Source organism: Hipposideros armiger, unplaced genomic scaffold, assembly GCF_001890085.2.
Source record: "Hipposideros armiger isolate ML-2016 unplaced genomic scaffold, ASM189008v1 scaffold_96, whole genome shotgun sequence".
In the NCBI taxonomy this organism is placed as follows: domain Eukaryota; kingdom Metazoa; phylum Chordata; class Mammalia; order Chiroptera; family Hipposideridae; genus Hipposideros; species Hipposideros armiger.
The window spans coordinates 127,226-150,176 of record NW_017731446.1 but is presented as its reverse complement, the minus strand read 5'-3'; the positions used below and the strand labels follow the sequence as shown (position 1 = coordinate 150,176).

At 41.6% G+C, this 22,951-nt stretch overlaps 1 protein-coding gene across 4 annotated transcripts in view; it reads left to right on the top strand.

Annotated features, from left to right (window-relative positions):
• The first annotated feature begins 1,661 nt into the window (after window positions 1–1,661).
• Window positions 1,662–22,951, top strand: part of TAMM41 (TAM41 mitochondrial translocator assembly and maintenance homolog) — a 91,365-nt gene continuing 70,075 nt past the window's right edge. For 2 of the 4 annotated variants that reach the window (XM_019646067.1, XM_019646066.1), the window contains exons 1-4: window positions 1,662–1,998; window positions 4,507–4,689; window positions 7,870–7,962; window positions 17,367–17,517. In XM_019646067.1, the coding sequence (XP_019501612.1) occupies window positions 1,873–1,998; window positions 4,507–4,689; window positions 7,870–7,962; window positions 17,367–17,517 (553 nt within the window). In that variant the 5' untranslated portion in view covers window positions 1,662–1,872. Of the gene's footprint in view, window positions 1,999–4,506; window positions 4,690–6,518; window positions 6,647–7,869; window positions 7,963–17,366; window positions 17,518–22,951 lie in introns of those variants that run through there. The other 2 variants (XM_019646069.1, XM_019646068.1) reach the window with 2 other exon arrangements.

Here is a 22,951-nt window from a genome sequence, read left to right as displayed (position 1 = left end):
TCTTAAGAGAACCTGCCTCATGGGATCTTTGGAATGATGAAAAGAGATAAGGATAGAAAGTGCTTGGGAATAGTAAATAAACAAATGTCACCTGTTACTATTGTCACCGTGTCCTATCAATTCTTCCTTGGTAGAATCTCTCCCATCTATCTTCTGTCTCATAAACTCCTACTCATCTTTGGAAGCCTGGCTCAGGTGCCATTCCTGCGAAACCTCCTCTGGTCTCTCCTCGCACACTCAGAACTGATTAATACTCCCTCTTCAGAGGTCCTGCAGGGCGCTGGGTACCCAACTTCACACTGTACACTGTATTCTGGGTTTGCTTATCTATCTCCTCCACAGACCCTAACTCCTGTGAGACAGCAGCCCTGTTCTAGTCATCTCAAATCCTCAGCACTTACCTCAGTGCCAGGCCCAGGGTTTGAATCCAAATAATCATTTTTCAAATTGAATTAATCCCATTCCTGCCTCTATCACCTCAGGCCAGGTGTCTTTAGTTTATGGTCAGACTATGGCAACAGCTTCCTAACTGGTCTCTCAGCCTCTTCTTTCCCCACTGCAAGCCAGGCTAACATTTGAGCCTGGCAGGTCCCTGCTTAAAACTCTTCAAGGATAGAGTAGAATTGTAGAACGTGGAGCCAGACCTGGGTTTTAGCTCTGTTTTGCCACAGGCCAATGTGATCCTAAGCACACTGCTTTCTCTCTTAGTCTAAGCCTTAGCTTTTTTACCTCTAAAATGAAGGCAATAACCTCCTCCCACAGGGCAGTAGAGAGAACTCAATAAAAAATGCATGTGAAATGCATCAACATTACCCAAATCTAGCTATTACTACTTCTGTTATATTTGAGAGGCAGTGTGCGTAGGGAAGCAAGAAAGAGTATCTGAAAAGATTCTGTCCTGAAAATCAAACTACATCCTGAATGGCCCTGTGATCTTGAGCATGTTTATCTAGTTATATGTCAAGAGGTGAGCTCTCACCTGGGGTCCCGTTTCCTCCCAGGGAACATTTAATGTGCCTTTTGTGAGACCAATCCCCAAGGAAAAAGGAGCAGAGATTCTTCTCCACCCTTAAAATTAAATACCAATATCAGAGAACATTGGTGCAGTCCTTTGCCATTTATGAAACCCTTTCATACCTGTCATCAGACTTGAAAAGGGCTTTGATGGGAAGAAATCACAGACAAACCTTAACAGTGATAATCTCTGGGTGGTGGAATTGGGCATGATTTTTAATCTATTTGTGTTTTTCCTAAACCTTGAAAATCTTCTACAGTTTTGGAGCTGGATAGAGATAATGTTTGCACAACATTGTGAATGTACTAAATGTCACTGAATTGTACAGAAAGTGTACAATTTTGTTATGTGAATTTCAACTCATTAAAAAGATTCTGCAATACACACGCATGGTTTTTACAGTCGTTTATTAAAATGTGGCTTTGAGGCGAGAACAAAAAAAGGATTCTTAAGGCTCAAAAGCCGTTCAATTAGCTGACATTCTCCCCTCCCCATATGTTCAAGTCACAGTCCTTGGCTGCGAGCCTGCAGCGCGCTCCTCCGACCACCAGAGGTCTCTGCGAAGCCCTCGCGTCCTCACACGCGGGTGAGCGCCTTCTCTTGCGCTTTTGAAGCGGGTTGCGTGAGAGAGAGAGGCGTGGCCGGGGTTGGCGGCTCCTTGGCATGACTGTCTCCCTGGTCCTTGCGGGTCCCTACAGTTCCCATTCCCCACCCCCGGCCCCAGCCTTCTCCGGTTCGGGCAGGTCCCCGACTTACATCTCCCCACCTTTAACCGCCCACCTGGTATTCGTTCGCGCTCCTCTGCCCTCTGCCCTGCCCTGTTCTGCCAAGGGTCCCTTTCTCTGAGCCTCGGCCCCATGGCGCTGCAGAGCTCGGGGGTGGCCTTCCGCAAGATCCTGTCTCACTTCCCCGAGGAGTTGAGCCTGGCTTTCGCTTATGGCTCCGGAGTGTACCGCCAGGCGGGGCCCAGTTCAAACCAGAAGGTGAGCCCGGCGAGCCCCATGCCGAAAGTGGGCCCGTTCTCACGAGTGCTCTTTTGCCTTGGATTCCTCCAGAGCCCTGCAGCTGCCTGCCTGCGCACTCCACGTGTCAACTAGTCAAGTACAAACCGTATGAAAGGGTTCCTAGTAATAAGGATAGCGTGTGCTGAGTTTTGAAGGATAAGTAGGAGTCCACGTCGGTCTGGAGTGGGAGATGCAATGAATTATGCAGAGGCAAAATGGAAGAAAGGAAAAGAAGTATTTGCCAGGCTCTAGTTCAGTGTTCCGAGCCTTGGCTGAACATTGGAGTTCTCTGGGAAGCTTTAAAAAAAATACTGATGCCTGGGTTCCACCTGTGGAGATTCTGTTTTAACTGGTCTGGGATGATGCTTGGGCTTCGGGAATTTCAAAACCAGGTGATTTTAATGGTCAGCCCTGCCTGAGAGTCACTCATTGTCTATTCCCAATCTGTAGGAGAAAATACAAAATGACCTTCCCGACTTCAGGAAGCTGACAGACTGGCTGTAGATCCAGAGCAGGTGCAGGGAAGTTAACTAAGAGCAACAGTTAGTGGGTGACCAGGATATTTACCCATGCTCAGGACATTTAACAAGAGTCCATTTAGGACTAGGCATTATTACTTACTCTTCAAAGTTGGCTGAGCCACAGCAGTGAGCGTAGTTTTCCTTGTGATTGCAGACTTTTTTTCTGAAAGTAAAGGGAAAATAAAGTTTGCTTCCAAGGTAGAAACAAGATTCAAGACAGCAGAAGAGTGGCAGGCAGATACTTTCCATTTAAATGAAGCTGTTACTGATTTTTCTGCCAAGGTTTTAGAGCTTTTGCCGAATTAACGTAAGAGGAGCAAAAGTCTAAATAAGGGTGTTCTCTGTGTGCGCAATTGTGTTCTGACCTAGATTTCTACTTGCCGTAGTCCATGCACAGCCGAACAGTTCATTGTCATCTTTAATACACTAAGAAAATGAAAGTGTGCAGATTGCAATAGGGCCTCCTGGGTTCGGATACCTGGCCCTAATCTGTCTGGCCATCTATACTGTTGCTTGGATTTGTTGTTTCCCACTTATACTAGTATTTAAGTAATAATTTTCTTTAAACTGACAGCATATGAGAAATTAACAGATTATAGATATATAAGAAATTATAGATTATAGTCTTATTTTTTTCTAAATATATTAACATAATTATAAATGTGTAAAAAACATGTCCTCCCCAAATCTTATGTGTCACCAGTGGTTTGTGGATATGATTGTGGGAAACTCAGAGCGGCCTTCACCTCCTAATTCTGTAGTCACCTCTTCATTTTTCCATGAAAGTTTTCCTCTGAGTAGACACGGAATTCCCTTCAAGGAAAGGTCCTTCCTCTCCTTTCCTTCACCCTCATTCCCTGAAAGTTAACAAGTCTTGTAGATTCCAACACCTAAATCTCTCTCAGATCAATCCCTACCTTTCAGTGCCTTTTCTTTTTTCAGCTGGAATCTTGCAGTTAGCCTTCTGTGTGGTTTTCTGGCCTTGATTCTCTCCTCCCTCCAGGGAGCTCTTCTGCAGGAAAATTTCTTAGCATGACAACCAGTGTCTGTCTCTGATCTCCTCTCCCACCATTCCCTTGCCTGCATTTCTACCCCCGCCACATCAAACCAAAGGCAGCACTCACAACATGCCCAGCTCTCATATCCACAGCAGTGTTTCCCTCTGACAGGACTCCGTCCCCTTCCCAACACTTCTCCTGACACTTCCACCACGCCTGCTTAACTCGTGCACATTCTTCGAGACTCAGATGTATGAATCTTGGAGAATGTAATTTTATAGGAAATTTCTCTTTCCTGTTCTGACCCAATTTTGAGTGCAATTAGCACATTTTGCATTCCTCTATCAAGTCCATGTAGTGATAATTTGTTCTTCCAGCAGACTTACCCCAGGACCTATCAGAGCTCATTGTAGTTTCTCAGTGAGTGGTTGATGAATAGGTGAGAGTTAAAATAACATTTCCCTTTACATGATTCTTTGTAGAGCTTATCTATACGAGGTTATTTCACCTGGAAGACAAGGGGAGGAGTATATTCAGCAACATTTAGGTGAAAGGCAGTGTGGTTCAGCACACAGAATTTGGAACCAGACTCTGCCACCCACTAGCTGTGTGTCCTTGGGCAAGGAACTTCCTCTGTGCCTTGGTTTCCTTTCCTATAAAATTGGGATAGTAACAGTACCTACCTTGTAGGATTGTTTTGAGGATAAAATGAGTTACTGTATATATTAATATATAAAGTGTTTAGAATAGTCCTGGCCTGACAATACATGTTCAGTAGGCATTGCTATTATTATGTGTATTGATGAAAACAAAGCTCGCATTGGTTCCAGAGACTTGCTTAAATTTCTGATGACAACCCCAGGTCTTTTATTAATCATAATGGCATAGGGTATTAGAGCTTTCTACTCTATCTAGGTGCGTTTCCAGGAATTAAAGCTAAAATCATTCTCTCTCTCTTCACCTCCCAGAATGCCATGCTGGACTTTGTGTTCACAGTAGATGATCCTGTTGCATGGCATTCAAAGAATCTGAAGAAAAACTGGAACCATTACTCTTTCCTAAAAGTTTTGGGGCCCAAGTTTATCACCGCTGTCCAGAATAACTATGGCGCTGGAGTTTACTACAACCCATTGATCATGTGTGATGGTAGGGTAAGTGACTTTGGCCCTTCGGCTTAACTTGGGTTGTTATTAACCTTTGTTATTAGAATACCAGCTGAATATGTATGTTCTTGCAGTCAGGAAATGTTCAGGCTCCTGCTGGATGAAGGTGGTCAAGTGTGATGGTCTTTATTTTTTGCCTTTGGCCAAGTGATTCTCAAATTTTAATGTGCAGCAAAACCCCCTAGAGTGCTTGTTGGATACACAGGTTGCTGAGCCCCACCCTAGAATTTCTGAATATCAATAGGTCTGGGGTGGGGTTTGAATTGCACTTTTTAAAATTGAGATATAATTTTTATGTAACATTGTATTAATTTTAGGTGTACAACATAAATATATGTGTATATTATGAGATAATTACCACGATAAGTCTAGTTAATATCCATTGCCACACATAGTTACTTTTTTCTTTCTTGTGATGAGAACTTTTAAGATTTACCCTCTTAGCAATGAGGATTTGCATTTCTTTTTTTTTTTTAAGATTTTTTATTGGGGAATTGGGGGATGGGAACAGCACTGGGGAATTGGAGGAAGGAGAACAGACAAGTTGCTGTCCTTTTGTTCTTCAGTCTAGTTGTGGAGGACCTTGCTTCACTGACCCAAGTTGGCACCATCATTGCACTCTTCTCGGGTGAGGCAGATCAGTCGCCAACTTCTGGACGGCTGCTCACGGTGGCTGCTGGCTACACACGGTAGCCCATGGCAACCTACTGCAGCAGGGGCTGCAGCCTATGCCATTGCTGGCAACTCATGGCAGCCCAGCTCCAGGTTGAGCTGTTGTTCAGCATCTTAGCTGTAGAGGGCAGTGTCACTGGCCCTCATATGTGGGATCTGAACTGGGGCCCTCTGGCGTCCCAAGCTAGCTCTTAACCAACGCGCCACTTGGCCGACCCAGGATTTGCATTTCTAACAAGTTTCCAAATGATACTGATGCTGCAAATCTGAAAAACACACTTTGTGAACCAATGGTTTGGTCAGTGGGAGGAATAGGCAAGCCTATTAAGGGTCAGGTTGGAAATTAGTCTTATCTAGACCAGGGGTCGCAAACTGCGGCTTGCGAGCCACATGCGGCTCTTTGGGTACGTTCCGTCTCAAAAGTTTGCTGACCCCTGGAAGAACCAATCCTGTCCCTCACAATTTAAAAATTATTCGAGAGCCATAAATATATTTTTTACATAATCACCATTATGTGAATAATATCCTGTAAAAATTTTATAAATGAAACTATGATAGTTTTATTTTCATTTTCAATTTTACTTCAGAGCCACGTGTACGTACCCAAAGAGCCGCATGTGGCTCGTGAGCTGCAGTTTGCTGACCCCTGGCAGCTCTTCCGTCTCAAAAGTTTGCTGACCCCTGATCTAGACGGAAGGGCCGACACTCCCAGGAAGAATTTGAAAGTGAAGAGAATATCATAGTTAGTTGGAGCATGTGGTGCTAGCAGGTGGGTGGAATTTGACAATGGAGTATTGAAGAGCAGGTAAGATGCACAGATTCCAGTAGAGGGTTGTCTGACGGCAGGTACCCTGCTGAACTGTCTTTCAGATGAAGGGGCCCAATCTCTAAGAGGGCTGCCAAGACTAGGCAGGATTCCAGCCTAAGAGGACCAAGGGGGACTAAATCAGGTGGCTCCTACAGATAAGCTGGGCGAGGCATGACATATCGGTTCTACCAGCTGTGCCAACACTGCTGGATGCTGCTGATTGCTTAGGGCAGTCACACTTTGATGGGCAGATGAATCGCCTGAGGATCTTGTTGAAACGCAGACTCTGATTCAGTTGGTCTGGAATGGAACCTGAGATTCTGCATTTTTTTACAAGCTCCCAGGTGATGCTGATGCTACTGGTCAGTGGACCACACTTTGAAGGGCAGGAGGTTGGAGTACTGACTTGACAAGGATTTTGAAGACCTATCTGAACTTGGCAGGAATGAGTGCTGTGATTGACTGGTAATGTCTGCATAGCCTCTGGGCCATATATTTACTTTTCTGGTTGAGGTCCAATCTTGCTCCACTTGCACTTTGCAGATGAGAAAACCAAGGTTCAGAGAAAGGAAAAGACTTTCATAAGGTCATGCAGCTAGTTAGTGACCCTGACTTCCAGGCCAGCGGTGTTTCTTTTGCCTCCCACCTGTTACGTGTCTACAGCAAGAAGGGCTTTCTGCATACTATAACCAGAGTGCCTCCACTCTGGTTATAATAAGTAGGTTATTCAGCACAGCCTTCCATGTCCTATGTGCTATGCCTAACACGTAGCTTTGTTCTTTCCCCATAATTAATATTATGCTGAGTCTATCTCTAATTAGTAGTTTTAAACAATATTACAAGCTCCAGTAACTAAATGTTTGGGCATAATTATATGCCAATGGGACTGTACTTTTTAATTAAAATTCTTTAGCTACTTTTTAGATATTTGCAGCCTAAGAAGGCTGTTGGGATACTGACAGTCAGCAGAGTGAGTCCAAAGATATTTGTTGAAGCAAATGGGATTCTGTAACCTGGAACAACTATATTCATTCAGGGTTTGTACAAATTACTGTTGAATGAGCTTGACCATAATTCCATGTGTTTAGCACTGATAAAGAGGTTTTATCTTTGGATGTTGCTTTTAATTATAAAAGTGAAATATACCACAGTGAAAGAGAAATTCACCATGTAAAGGATGTCAGAAAAAACTTTTAATTAAACTTTCCTGTACTTTGTGATGAAATGAACATTGGAAGCCCAAACTGAAATTCAGGGACCTAGTTTTTTCTCTGCTACTAATAGTGCCACTTTGGGCACATCATTTACTCTCTCTCAGCCTCCGGTTTCTTATTTCTCAAATGGGAAGCATGAATTATGCTGTCGCTTCTCACACTGTCTGTGGTTTTTTTTAAATTTCCAATCTGTTGAGGACCAATACTGAATAGTCTCTAAGAGCTTTTAGCATCACAATAGCCTGAGTTAAAATCATGGTCACTTCACCTCACATACCTGAGGGGACAAATCATTCTTGGAAATTAATCCTTTGAGAAAAGTTTTGGTGGTGATATGTGTTTTTACAAAGTAGGTGTTTTGGGTGGCTTTGGAAATCAAGGGACTACTTTGGGCAGAAGTTTATTTCCTTATATTTTGCATTTGCATAATCAACAATATGGTATTTTGCTTTTTCATGTCCATTTCTTTTCCAGCTTATCAAGTATGGGGTTGTTAGCACTAGTGTTTTGATTGAAGATCTCCTCAACTGGAATAACTTATACATTGCTGGAAGACTCCAAAAACCGGTGAGTGTTTTATTGGCTGCCACAATTAGGGATATCTCTCCTCTCTGAACCTGACCTGACTTTGATCTTTGATTTCAATGAGATGGAACTCCAGGAAATAGAAGTGAGTTTCAGACTCCTTTTACTCCCTGCAGAATTCATTGCCAAACAATGCCTAGATATTACCCACACTACTCCTCCCTCTCTCTCTAATGATTCTTCAATTCTGTGGATGGATCAGGCTCAGAGTTAGTCCATTTGGGCTGGGGAGGATTGCAGAAGAAGTGCCCAGTGCCTCAGTGGAGCCTCTGTCAGCTCGACCCAGATCACCTCCTCTTCTAGAATGTACCATGAGGTGTTGTTTGACACTGATGTATCTGAGCAGTGCCTGGAACAATGCCTGGCACATAATAAGCATTCAGCAAATATTTATTGAATAAATGGATGAACCAGGTAGCCATTCTGAGGGTGGTGGATTCTGATCCCTTTTATTATCCCCCTCAGGTTAACACTGATTTCCTATCACAGTGTCCTCCCCTCATTTGGGATACTGCTAGAGCAGGCTGTCGGGGGTAGGTGTCTCCTTGGGTTTGTTTGGTTTTTTTAGTTTCAGGTGTACAAAACAATGCAATTGTTATACTTTTCACCCCTCACGAAGTGACAGCCCTCCTCTCCCAATCTACCGCCCCCACCCCGATATCATACATCTCTATTATAATTCCATTGACTCCACTCCCCGCACTATACTCCACATCATGTGACTATTAAATTATAGTTGACATACAACATTATTCAACTTCAGCTTCAGGTGTACAGTGCAGTGGTCAAGCCTCTACACCGTCCATGGAGTGGCCTCCATAATAAGACATGTGTCCATCTAACACCCAAAAATATTTACAACATTATTGATTATATTCTCCAAACTGTCTTTGATATCCCTATGGCAATATTGTAGTTACCAATTTATGCTGTCTAATTCCTTCCCCTTCTCCCTCATCCCACCCCCCCTCCCATCTAGCAACCATCAGTTTTTCCTGTATGTCTCTGAGACCACTTCTGTTTACTTTGCTCATTTATTTAGTTTTTTAGATTCTACATATAAGTGAGATCATATGGTATTTGTCTTTCTCTGTCTGACTTATTTCACTTAACATAATGTTCTCTAGGTCCATACATATTGTTGCAAATGGTACGATTTCATTTTTCTTTATAGCTGAGTAATACTCCAGTATATAAACGTACCACAGTTTCTTAATCCAGCCATCTACTGATGGGCATTTCGGTTGTTTCCAAGTCTTGGCTATTGTAAATATCGCTGCAGTGAACATAGGGGTGCATATATTTTTTCGAATTAATGTCTTGGGTTTCTCTGGATAGATACCTAAGAGTAGAATTGCTCGGTTGTAAGTTAGTTCCATTTCCAGTTTTTTGAGATATCTCCATACTGATTTCCATTGTGGCTGCTCCAATCTACAATCCCACCAACAGTGCACCAGGGTTCCCTTTTCTCCGCAACCTCGCCAGCATTTGTTGTTTGTTGATTTATTGATGAAAGTCATTCTGACCGGAGTTAGGTGGTATCTCATTGTGGTCTCCTTGGGCTTTAATAGAAACAGAAAACAAACAAAACAGAAAAAAGTGGAGAGGACTTGAACTTTTGACATGTATTTGCAAATATCACGTTTCTCCTTTTTTGCAGATCTAGAGTCTATTTTCTGAGAAGGGGTCTTTTCATAGTTTAAGAAATATGCAAAATAGTACAGTTGCTAATCTCACAGCAAGGAAAAATTTTCTTTGTGCTGTGAGAAGGTCTCACGCCCCAAAAGAGGGTACATGGATTTTTCTCAGAATTCACAAAAGGAGTGACTGTGTGCTCCTCCTTTTGTCAGTTATGGCAAAAATTAGAAATTTATACAATCTTAGCTCACGTGGTTGTATCATAAAAATCTCTATTGATATATCGGTGGTCAAGATCCTCTTGGCTTGCATCTGTGCTTAAAATTTAATGGCGTAGCTCATTAAAACATCTAGAAACACTTGATCAGGGCAATAGTCACATGGATATACCCATACGTAAAAATTTGTCAAGCTGTTCCTGTTAGATTTGTATACTTTACGTAATTTTTACTTCAGTAAAAACATTATTTTTAAGTAATGTCAGAAACAATAGGCTCACTGAAATAATCTCATATCTATGTAGATGAATTTCTCATTTCTAGGCTGGATAACTAGTGAAGCTCATAATTGAGCAAATAAATGTCACTGAAAAAAAAATTTTTTTTAAATTTTATTTTATTGGGGGAACAGTGTGTTTTTCCAGGACCCATCAGCTCCAAGTCGAGTAGTTGTTTCAATCTAGTTAAAAGAGTTAACTATTCCATTGTAGCATGAAAGCAATGTGTAACCAATGACCATGACGGTTCCCCAATTTAAAAAATGAAAAAAAAAAAGAAATGCCCAGATCTAAAAGGCCGGGCACTTAGTGGACACTCATGAAATGATCTTTCCTTTCTCTTTGAGATAAAATGATATATTGAATATGAAAATGCTGTGTTTTTCTCTGTACTATACTTTGTGCTTGGGATATTTCAAACTTTTTTAAAAAGAGGCTTTAGAAAACAGAAACACCATGAAATCTCAGAGTGTAAGCACTAGAAATGACCTCAGATTTCATCTAAATATTATATATCCTGATAACACAAAAGCAGCAATTCAAGACAAGTAGTAGTGGCTACACGCATATCATGCAAAATTGCATTTTTCAGCTAACTTGGAGAGGAAAATGTTACTGGTGACAGTGACTATCCCTCAGGCTTATTAAACTTCTAGCACAAGAAAATGAGGCTATCTTAAAAATCATTTGAAAATGTTGACCACAGCACATGCTAAAAAAGAAAATCAAAAATCGTAAATGGGTGACTTAACTCTTCCACCTACTCATACCCCACTTCCCTCTCCAGTGGAAATCACTGTTAACCAGAGAATTCTCAGCCATGACTATCTTTAAATAAACAATTTTTACCTCTAGGTGGCAGCAAATATTAATCAAACCTGAACAAATCTGATGAAAAGAAAGGGTTGGCAGCATTTTAGACAAAAAGAATGAGTGAATGTCTTAACACCCCAATAAACTTTAATTAAAAAAAGAAAAAAGAATGGGTGAAAGTCTTAAGAAAGAATTGTGAGAATGTAAGTGTGAATTTTTTGTTTTTTATGTGTTTAAAAAAAGGGGTTACATTAAATTATATTGTCTAAAGCTCTAAAATTATCTTGCACATTGCAAATAGAATAGAATTTCTCAATCACTAGCAGTTTAAGTCTTTAAAATTTACAGGGGGTGTGGGAACTCTCTGTACTTTCCACTAAAACTGCTCTAAAAAATAAAGTTTATTAATAAAAAAGAAATATAAGGGAGTAGTACCTTGCTTTAAAAGATGGACGTTTCTGGAAAAAGTTGAGTGTGAATTAAATTTCTATCATACTTTGCCATTAACTTACCTCGTGATTAAGGAGATACCCCATTTTTATTTTTAGTGTAGCCTTAAGTTCCTGAGTTATTTACCAAGTCATTTCTTAAGTAAAGAAACATAAAATTTAAAGTATTTAATAAACACTATGCTATACACCTGAAATTAATATAAAATAATATTAGAGTCAACTGTAACTGGAAAAAAAATTTTTTATTTAAAAAGTATTTAGGCTTTTTGAGCTTCTTTTGTTCAGCCCACTCCAAACTCTTTGGAGTGTACTTTCTCTTCTAATAATGGCCCTTGAGCCATTCTCTACTGCTCAGCCCCACTTCTGTTTCTTTGAAATGTATTTTTTCTTCTAATAAACTCCTTTTTCTACAACTTTACCTGTCTGGTCTGTCTCCATTCTTTGGTTCCACAAGACCACGATTCCAGCACCCGTACAATCACATATCAAAAAATCCCGTTTCAGGGCCAGCCAAGTGGCGCGTTGGTTAAGAGCTGGCTTGGGACGCCAGAGGGCCCCAGATCGGATCCCACATATGAGGGCCAGTGACACTGCCCTCTACAGCTAAGATGCTGAACAACAGCTCAACCTGGAGCTGGGCTGCCATGAGTTGCCGACGACGGTGTAGGCTGCAGCCCCTGCTGCAGTGGGTTGCCATAGGCTACCATGTGTAGCCAGCAGCCAGTGTGAGCGGCTGTCCAGAAGCCGGCGACTGATCTGCCTCACCCGGGAAGAGCGCAATGATGGTGCCAACTTGGGTCAGTGAAGCAAGGTCCTCCACAACTAGACTGAAGAACAAAAGGACAGCAACTTGTCTGTTCCCCTTTCCCCAATTCCCCAGCGCTGTTCCCATCCCCCAACTCCCCAATTAAAAGAAGAAAAAAAAAATATATATATATACACACACACACACACACACACACACACACACACACACACACACACTATTTAACAGAACCTTGTGGCCAATTCTTTTTTAAGTCAAAAGAACTCTAAAGTAATATTAATAGTCATTTCCCTAATTTATTTAACATAAGTTTGGATTTTTATATTTCATATTGGGTTGGTTGGTTGGTTTTTTTTAATGGAGAACAGTGTGTTTTCCCAGGACCCATCAGCTCCAAGTCAAGTAGTTGTTTCAGTCTAGTTGTGGAGGGCGCAGCTCAGTGGCCCATGTGGGGATTGGACTGGCAACCTCGGTGTTATGAGCACTGTGCTCTAACCAACTGAGCTAACCAACCTCCCTTCATATTGTTTTTAATGTATAGATAATTTGGCTTCAATTTTTAAAACAGTCACATTGACATGGCATTTTGTCACCTTGTTAAGAGGATTTTAATTTAATGTATTCATTGCAACGTATTTTATTTGATAGTAATATGGCTTTTTTAAAAATAGTAGTTTCAGGGCGGCCGGATGGCTCAGTTGGTTAGAACGTGTGCTCTTAACAGGGTTGCTAGTTTGACTCCCGCATGGGATGTGGCTGTGCCCCCCACAACTAGATTGAAAGCAGCAACTGGACTTGGAACTGAGCTGCACCCTTCACAACTAAGATTGAAGGACAACAGCTTGACTTGAAGCTGATGCGTCCTGGAAAAAAAACACATTGTTTCCCCGAAAAAATACATTGTTCCCCAATAAAGTTAAAAAAAATAGCTTTATTGAGATATCATTTCACATACCATACAATTCAACCATTTAAAGTATACAATCCAATGGTTTTTGTATATTCATAGTTTTGCAACCATCACCATATTGTAACTTTATTGAATTACTTTTTATGGGTAGAAAGATCCCAGCAGTGTAAAAGGTCCCTGACCAGTTGGAAAATCTGGCTTACTAGCCCTTGGCTCTGCCCAGCTGTGTTCGAATCTTTGGGCCTCTAGCCTTTGAAATGCAAAGGTTGAGTCATTTATTTACATGTTGAAAAGGCAGCTAACTTTTTTCTCTGTCTATGTCAAAGGAATAAAAAAATAACACGACATTGCTTGTCCTGGAAGAGCCCACAGTCCAACAGGTAGATAATAAGTTTTCATCCAGCTTGAATGTTCACTGTCTTCTTGGCCCTCAAGCAATGACCATTTACAAAAATTTAGCCTTTCTGGTCATTTGGAATGGAAAATTACAGGAAGTATCATTTGGTTAATGGTTGAGTATTTGAACACTAGGTAGGGCTGTGTTCTTTGTGACGACAACTTCACTCTTTGCAATTCAAGTACTGTCTCCATGTGACTATTATAGAGGAGGCTACATGTGACTTGCTCTTTTTTTCTATCTTGAAAGGTACTCACAAATCTCTCAAGTTGGGCTTTTTGGAAGTTCCATCAAGACTTGCCCCTTCCTCTCTCCAGTAAAGATTTTCTCCTTGGCAGTAGTGCCAGTGCTATCGATGCGATTCAGGTCGGGCATTCCCAGTAAGATACAAACAACTATTCACGAATCTGAGGGCTTTTTTCCCAGGCCTCTCTGGCAGTGTCCCAGGAGTTCATTGGCTTTTCACTCTGAACAACAAATACCAGTGCTGCTGAGACAAGTTCCTAGTTCACCTTACACTGGAGAACCCGATCAGCACAGTAGCGCCTTCTGAATTGACATTTTTCCTTTGAGTAAGGATGCTTTTTAGTTATAGTCTCTGAACTTTAGCAAACAGACTGCTTTTTTACAACCTAAGTAGAACAACTTTCTTGGAAAAAAGTGGTATTTCGTTGAATTGGAAAATTCCCCCAAACTTACTGTTTTCTTTGCATCTTTGGTTTGTTAGCATCTCAAAATAGCTCCTGTTTTCATGGAGTTTCTGTAAAAGCCACCCAAAAAAAGAGAGGGTGAAGAATAATTGAGCAGGACCTGGTGAATGAGGATGAAGAATAAGAATTTGGAAGTAAAGAGGTTTCACAGGGTTGTAGAAAGAGTTGTAGATGAATCAGGGACCTAGGTCCTTGTCCAGTGTGCCCCTACTTCTCGGAAAATCTTTTAACCCTCTGGGCCTCACTTTCCCCATTGGTAAGAGGAGGTTACCCTTCTAGAGCCATGATTCTATATGGAATACAATGTTTGGGAAAGTTAATCCAAGGAATCAATGATTTATTATAGGACCTTAACATTTGTTTTAATCATCTTTCAAGAAGAGAATTTAGGCTGGCCAAGTGGCACATTGTTTAGGAGTTGGCTTGGGATGCCAGCTCTGAGCAGCAGGGCGCCGGTTCGGATCCCACGTGAGGGCCAGTGACACTGCCCTCTACAGCTAAGATGCTGAACAACAGTTCAACCTGGAGCTAGGCTGCCGTGAGTCGCTGGCAACGGCATAGGCTGCAGTGGGGCTGGTTTGCAGCGGGCGTGAGCTTTCGTGAGCTGCCATAAGCTGCTGTGAGTGGCCATCCAATGGCCAGCGAGCAACTGCCTCAGCCTGGAAGAGCGCAATGATAATACTAACATGGGCCAGTGAAGCGACGTCCTCCACAACTAGACTGAAGAACAAAAGGACAGCAACTTGTCTGTTCCCCTTCCCCAATTCCCAAATAAAACCTTAAAAAAAAAAAAAGTTAACCAGAGCAGATCCCTAACTGAATGTATGAGAATAATTCAAAATATTTATAACTGGATTTGCCAAGCATAAGGGTGTTACCCTGATTTTGCCATCAACTCATTATGCAACCTTGGGCAAGTCATGCTACTGGGCTGCGCCTTGGTTTTACTTTCAGCAGATGATTGTAATAATACTAAACTCACCTATGTGCTGAAAGGCTTAATTAAGGTCCATTAAGTCCTTGCAATTACAAGGGAGGAGGTGGTAGAATTGAATAAAGTGGCTTACCTACCATCTGAGAGGTTTTTATAAGTATTCCCTTAGAAAAAAATAGGGACAGAAGGTAAAAGATGGAATTGAGGTTCTTAAGCCTGATTTATAAAATAGTTACGTTTTATAGTATTGCTTTTTACAATTAATGTTAAAAAGAAACTATACTTTGAGATATACATCATTCTCTGTCCTTGCTAATAAAATTTTAATCTGGAGTTTCTTTTAGTGTATGTGCCTTTTATGTGCCAGCTTAATTTTGTCAGATATTATCTCTATTCGACAAATAAAAGGCAACTTAAATTCTGTTTTCTAGACTTGGAGGAAAATTTGGTGCTATCACTAAGGGTTTAGAGATGTTGGACACGTTTCAGATATATGGAGTTCTTATTAGGGACTTCTAGACCCTTTCCTTGTTTAGAAAGTCAGCAGCAGCGTGATGGTTTAAAAAGTGTAAATTGGCATGACTACTCCAGAGAGGAATTTGTCAATTCTACTGCTAAGTATGTTCCTTAGAACAGTGGTTCTCAAAATGGGGTCCCTGGACCAGCAGCATCAACATTACCTGGGAACTTGTTAGAAATGTACATTTTCAGGGCCCACCCAGGCCTACTGAATCAGAAATTCTGGGAAATGGGCTTAATAATATGTGTTTCAACAAGCCCTCCAGGTGATTCTGATGGTTGCAAAAGGTGAGAACCTCTGGCCCAGAGAAACTTGCCAGTGTACACCAAGAAACACACACACGGAAGCTCATTCAGTGAAGGGTTCATATGTAATATCTCATTTAATCTTCCCAGCAACCGTATGAGCTTGATTCTGTTATTAATTCCATTTTATTGATAAGGAATTATGCCCCTGGTCTCAGAGCTAGTTAAGAGGTGGAGGTGGGACTTGAACACATTCTCTTAACTACAGTGCAGTCTTTAAAACTGAGAATCTCGGGCCGGCCAAGTGGCGCGATGGTTAAGAACTGGCTTGGGACTCCAGAGGGCCCCGGTTCAGATCCCACATATGAGGGCCAGTGACGCTGCCCTCCACAGCTAAGATGCTGAACAGCAGCTCAACCTGGAGCTGTGCTGCTGTGAGTCACCGGCGACGGCATAGGCTGCAGCCCCTGTGGCAGTGGGTTGCCATGGGCTACCATATGTAGCCAGCAGCCAGCGTGAGCAGCCAGCAGCCGCAGTGAGCAGCCGTCCAGAAGCTGGTGAGTGATCTGCCTCGCCCGGGAAGAGCGCAATGATGGTGCCAGCTTGGGCCAGTGAAGCAACGTCCTCCACAACGAGACTGAAGAACAAAACAACAGCAACTTGTCTGTTCCCCTTTCCCCAATTCCCCAGCGCCGTTCCCATCCCCCCAATTTCCCAATAAAAATCTTTAAAAAAAAAACCTGAGAATCTCGGAACAGACTAGAGCTATTTGTATTTTCATGAATTTGGGGAAAGTCAAAGCAGCTTCTGTGTATTCAGGAGAAAAATTTTTATTGATCAAGGCATTCACTAGTACATTAGGCACTTTACATTTATTATCTCACTCAATCTTTATAACAGTTCTTTGGTTCATGTCTATTATCCACACTTTACAAATGAGAAGTTAAGTAGTTTGCCCAAATTTATACAGCTAGTGATTACCTAGACTTGAGCCCATACCTATACCCAAAACCCATGCTCTTTCTACTGTAGCTAATTTTCTTACCTTTTTCCTTAGTCAAGTTCCAAATCAATTCACAATAGAGCATGAACTACTCAGGTTATATATGGATAACAGAAGAGATGAGTTCTAAATAAAGAAGTAAAATAACTTTGTCCACCATAAAATAAAGGGAAGAACAATGAGATTATAAAATAAATATTAAATTTCCCAAAGGACATTTATTCCATTTGTACTGACTTCTTTTTCAAAACTCATGGAGAGTTTCCTTATTTAAGAGAAACATTTATTTTGTTTTCTTTCCTGTGTCATGATTTCTCTGATTTTGGCATAAAACTGGAGATTCTGGGATTGCTTAGTAGAGTAATAATTATTTTGTGTCAACCAGCCTAATATTCCAAGATCTTCAGGGCTAAGTTTGGGACAGCTCCATTGCATGTGTAAACCAATAGCTTGAGCAATACACTTCTGGAATTTTTCTTCTGAACGTTCTTCCTCTTTTCAGGTAAAAATTGTAGCAATGAATGAGAATGTCGCTCTTAGATCAGCCCTCGATAAAAATCTGAAGAGTGCTGTGACCGCTGCTTTCCTCATGCTCCCCGAAAGCTTTTCTGAAGAAGACCTCTTTATAGAGATTGCTGGACTCTCCTATTCAGGTTAGTAGGTTTGCTGCCCACATTTTCTGCAAGATTTGTTGTTTGAAGACTATACAAACACCTCGCTCCTCACTCTACACTAGAGCTGCAGCAACCTCAGTTCCGAATCCCACTACTTCCTGTGTAGGTCACTGCAAGAAAGCCGTAATTTGTCTCCTTGCCTCCAAGGTCTCTTGCTCTCCACATCTGTACATAGATGACCCCAGGGTAATCGTTTTGTTGTCATTAATTTTTATTTTGAAACAATTTGAAACAGAAAAGTTTCAATAGCAATACACAAAACCCACCTACCCTCTCCCCAGATTTACCAATTTTAACATTTCACCATATTTGTTTTATTCTCTCTGTATCAGCGGTGTTCAGACTTTAGTGTGCATCAGAATTCCCCAGAGGGCTTATTAAAATAAACTACTGGGCCCACTCCCAGACAGTTGATTTTAGTAGGCCTGGGTGGGGCCCAAGAATTTGCATTCCTAGCAAGTTCTGGGGTGATGCTAATGCTCCTTCAGGGATCCACTTTGAGAACCACTGTTCTCTGTATATGTAAATACATTGCATTATGTATTTTTTTCTGAACTATTTGAGAGTAGGTTACACATATCATGTCCCCTTCAGGCCAAATACTTCAGTATGTGTTTCCAGTGAACAGAGACATCCTCTTACATAACCACAATAGAGTTATCAAATTCAGGAAACTGAACACTGATACAGTATTATACTTTTATTACAAGACCAGTGCTCTAACCACTGAACTATGGAGCCCACTTGTATTATACTTTTATTAAATTGACGATCCGTATTCTAAGTGTTGTCAGTGTCCTGATAATGTCCTTTATAGTATTTTTTTCTCTTCAGTCAAGGATCATTCATATATTATATTGAGATATCATGTCTCTTTTATCTTTTAATGTGGAATGCTTCCTCAGCCTTTCTTTGTCTTACATGACATTCACATTTTTGAAGTCTGCACACCAGTGATGTTTATGCCCTGACAAGCAGTGGTTTTTTTTTTCCCTTATAAACAATCTATGGGGAAACATTTGACAATCATGCAAATATCCTGCTTCTTACCAAACTTTCCCTTATATGTTGAGCATCCATTGATGATTCTTGCTCAAACCCATCTTTACCATGACAGTTATAAAGTGGTGACTTGCCAAGTCCACCTCTTCCTCCATATCAAGGAAAAGCTTTCCCTTCTTCCTTATTCATGTGCGTATGTATCTATGCATGCATGTATTAGGTTAGTGCAAAAGTAATTGTAAAATAATGTAATTATAAATAATTTATAAAAAGTAATTATAAATAATGGCAAAAACTGCAATTACTTTTGCACCGAGCTAATATGTATTTATCCAAATATTAACTTGCTTTCTCCTTAAACCAGTTGTGTTCCTTAGAGATGTCAGGGGCTTCTTTAGAGGGCAAGGGGAAGGTCCACACTAGCTACAACCAGAGGAGTGCCACATTAATCTGTTTAATGTATTAAGGATCTATGTAAAATTTCATTTATAAAAATGTAGTCTGCTACTTAAGAAATCATTTGAAAACCACTATCTTAAGTAAATATCCTCTTTCCCAATTTTTAAGTATGAGTCAAAGAACTCTATGCTCAAAAGATTGCAAAAGCAGTTTGCTCATTTTCTAAATCCCTGTACAGATAAGACTTCATAGACATATAATGCTGAAAGAGACCTTAACAGTCTTGTTCATCAAAGTTTTTTTCCAAAATGTGTCTAGCACGACCACAGCTGTAATTGCAGCACTGGGGAGAAAGGAAGTGAAAGAACCTTGGTCTTTGGTTGTTTCCAGCTTCACCTGGCAGCATCCTTGCCATTCAACAGAAGATGGGGTGGGGAGGGGGTGCAGAGAGTGCAGATGTGGGAAAGGGGCCACTTTGTTCTGGTAATTCCCTCCCGGTGCTCTGTGGGAGAAAATGCAGATCTGTCCTCTCCTTTGCTCACATTACCACCACTCCCTTTTTCCAGGTAATCAGCATCAGCATAGCGTTAGGCAGCTTCTCGGAGTTCTCTATAAATTCTGAACATAGACTAAAGAAGTTTATCGCGTGACATAACTGCTTCACCTATTGGCCGACTTTAAGTTAGCATTTAAGCTGCAATCAACCTGATTTTTGCTTTACCTCCTGGAAGGACTATGTTTTATGCTCCTGATTTCTCCTGTGCTATGAGACATATAAGTTGTTTAGTAAATACTTGCTGACTGATAAGAGTATCGTCCTGTTTTACTTCGTTTGTAATATTTATTAAGGGCTGCTGTATAGCAGCACTGTACCAGACACAGGTAGGTAAGTAGGTAGGTAGGTAGGTAGGTAGGTAGGTAATTTATTTCACCACTAAAGCCTCATACAACAGCCCTATTATTTAACAAATATTTGTTGTGTACCTTCCACGTGCCACACAGTGTGCTAGGCCCTAGGTATATACTACTGAACATGACATCAGTGAAACATCTCATGGAGTTTATGTCTTTTTAGGGAAAGAGAGATAATAAAGGAGCAAGAAGTTGATTTCAGATAGTAGTTAAATGCTATGAAGAGAAGAAAATAAATCAGGATGAGGGTAGGGTGGTCTTGACAATGGATAGTCAGGGAAGGTTCTCTGAGGTGGTGACATCTGAGCTGGGATCTAAATAGTGGTAAGAGCAGCCCTGGGCTGTTGGGGGAAGGGCAGTCAGAGAAAGGGAGCTGCTTCCCAAGAGCCAGGTTTCAGACCTTGGTGCGTCGAGTCCAGCCTTCTCAGCCTCCAGTCGCTCCCATTTCTCAGCTAGTCTCCTCTTGTTTTCTTGCCATTCTATTATTTATTGCTTAACCCAGATTTGGATCAGAGAATTTGGCCTGGTATCCTACATTACTCATTTCAGTGAGGTTGGCTTCTTCTTACTGCAAAACTTAGGATACAATGCTTGGCAAATCCTCTCCAGAGGGAACTGGTTACAACGCTGTGCAGTCCCTAGCTTATGTATGAGACGTTTTCCAAAAAGTCTTCTATAAGCCAATTGTTTAGTAATGGGAACACATCTTCCCATTGAAACAACGCTAATGTGCTGGTTGTTCCAAGCCAGGACACAGTGTAATGAATGGTTACCTAGTCCATAATATGATGGAATTAGGCTAGAGTGGTGAGGATAGGGAAGGATCCAGGCCCGGCAGGTATTCTCTCTCACAGGAATGGGACTTGCCTCGGGCGATATGTTGAAAGGCAAGCTTTCCCCCTGCCTTTCCTAGGCTTCCGAGAACCCATTATCCTTGAACTAATTGGGTTCTATCCCTTTGGCAAACCACTCAACCTCCCAAGCCCTCGGAATAGTCCAAACTTTAAATTACCCACCAATTTCATTTTTATTTACAATGTTGACTTTTGTTTTCCACCTGGTTCTAGTTAGAGATAATATGTTGGCCCTAACCTGTGACGTTCAACATTTCTCCCTGGAAGGAGGGCGGGGGCAGACAGAAAACAGTGTTTCTCCATGTTACTGGACAAGTTCCTGCCAGTAATCACTGACAGAGGCAAGATCTATCAGTATTATTAGGAGTAAGAATAGCCCCTTTCATTTAATATAGTATTTAAGGATCACTTTGATTGCCTTGGTGTCAGTATTTATGGTGTTTCTGTTGTAAATGATGGTGAGAAAGGAGTAGGTGGAAGATGAGAGCCTGCAAAATTGTGGAGGACAAAGCTTTCTAATCCTTCAGTTATTCTTAGAAGTCAGCATTTAAGTCAATAGAAAAGGAAAAACCACATAAACTTTAAAGGTTTACCTTGAACTTTCTTATGTAAGTACAAACTATTAAAATGATTAATATTAGGTAATGATCCTGCTGTAACATTTATCAAGTGAATCAGCATTTCATACCTTAGAAAGAATTGAAGATAAATTTTTGCTCTAAGGAACTTCACACTAATAAACATGCAGTCATAGTGAGTCAGTTGTAGACTTACAAAGTAACACGTGTGAAAAAAGTATGTGGGGTGTGAAGGAACATGGCTTGTTTAGGGGAGAAGGAGTAGATCGATGCGACTACGTGCAAGGCTGTGGCAAGGGAAAAGAACATTTAGTATTCTGTGCCAGGAATGACTCTCAATACTTTTGATCTACAGAAAACTGAGGCCCAAATCTGTCTAAAGTCAGTTGTCTGATAAGTTAGTAGGTGGTGGAGCTGAAATTTTAGCCCACACTCTTAACCATTTCAATTCACTGCCTCTCTGATATTTTGGAGAAGAGATTAGACCCGGCATTAGGGCTGGGCATTGAATACAAAGTGAAAAAAAATTGGAAAAATTTGACAAGCTGTGCCCAACTAGGAGCCACAGAAGGTTTCAAGCTTTGCAAGACTTGTTATTGTGGAAAGATAATTTTGCCAGCACTGTGCAAGACAAGACTCAAAACGAAAGTTTTATTCATTCAGCAAATAATTACAAGAGTGTCCTCTGCCAAGCACCCTTCTAAGCTCTGGAGATGAAGGAAGTAAAGAAGGCAGGCATTTACAACTAGATTGAAACAACTACTGGACTTGGAGCTGATGGGTCCTGGAGAAACACTGTTTCCCAATAAAAAAATTTCTGAAAAAGAAAAGAAGGCAGGCATGGTCTCTGTGCTCATGGGGCATTCATTCCAGTTGACAAGTCAGATAGGAAACATGTGGCAGCACTAGAACAGGGGAAGAAGGAAGGTGCCTTACTGTAGTGTAACCAGGAAAGGCCTAACTAGGAGGTGACATTTGAACTGAGCACCTACAGATGAGGACCGGTGAAGACAGCCCGGATGAAAGCTATGCAGGCAGGGAGGAGCCTGCTGGGAGGATAGTTAGGAACAGGTTGGTGTTTGCTTGCCCTGTGTCCTCGGCCTCTGCAACACTGTGTGGCACACAGTAGCCAGTCTGTACATATTTGTTGGCTGGGTGGACAGAGAGACTAGCAAGTGTGAATGAAGATGAGGGCTTGAACTAGAGCAGTGCCTCAGGAAGTGAGCAACTTCACATGAAAATAACCATCGTTAAATCCTTACCTGCTTGAGCCAGCCGAGTGGTGCGTTGGTTAAGAGTTGGCTTGGGACGCCAGCTGTGAGCAGCAGGGCCCCGGTTCAGATCCCACATGAGGGCCAGTGACGCTGCTCCCGCTACAGCTAAGATGGTGAACAACAGCTTGACCTGGAGCTGGGCTGCTGTGAATCGCCAGTGACAGCGTAGGCTGCAGTCCCTGCTGCAGTGGGCTGCCATGAGCTACCATGAGTGGCTGGCAGCCAGCGTGAGCAGCGACAGCTGTCATGAGCTGTTGTGAGCAACCGTCAGATGGCCGGCGAGCGATTGCCTCACCCTGGAAGAGTGCAATGATCACAATACCAACATGGGCCAGTGAAGCAACGTCCTCCACAACTAGACTGAAGAACAAAAGGACAGCAACTTGTCTGTTCC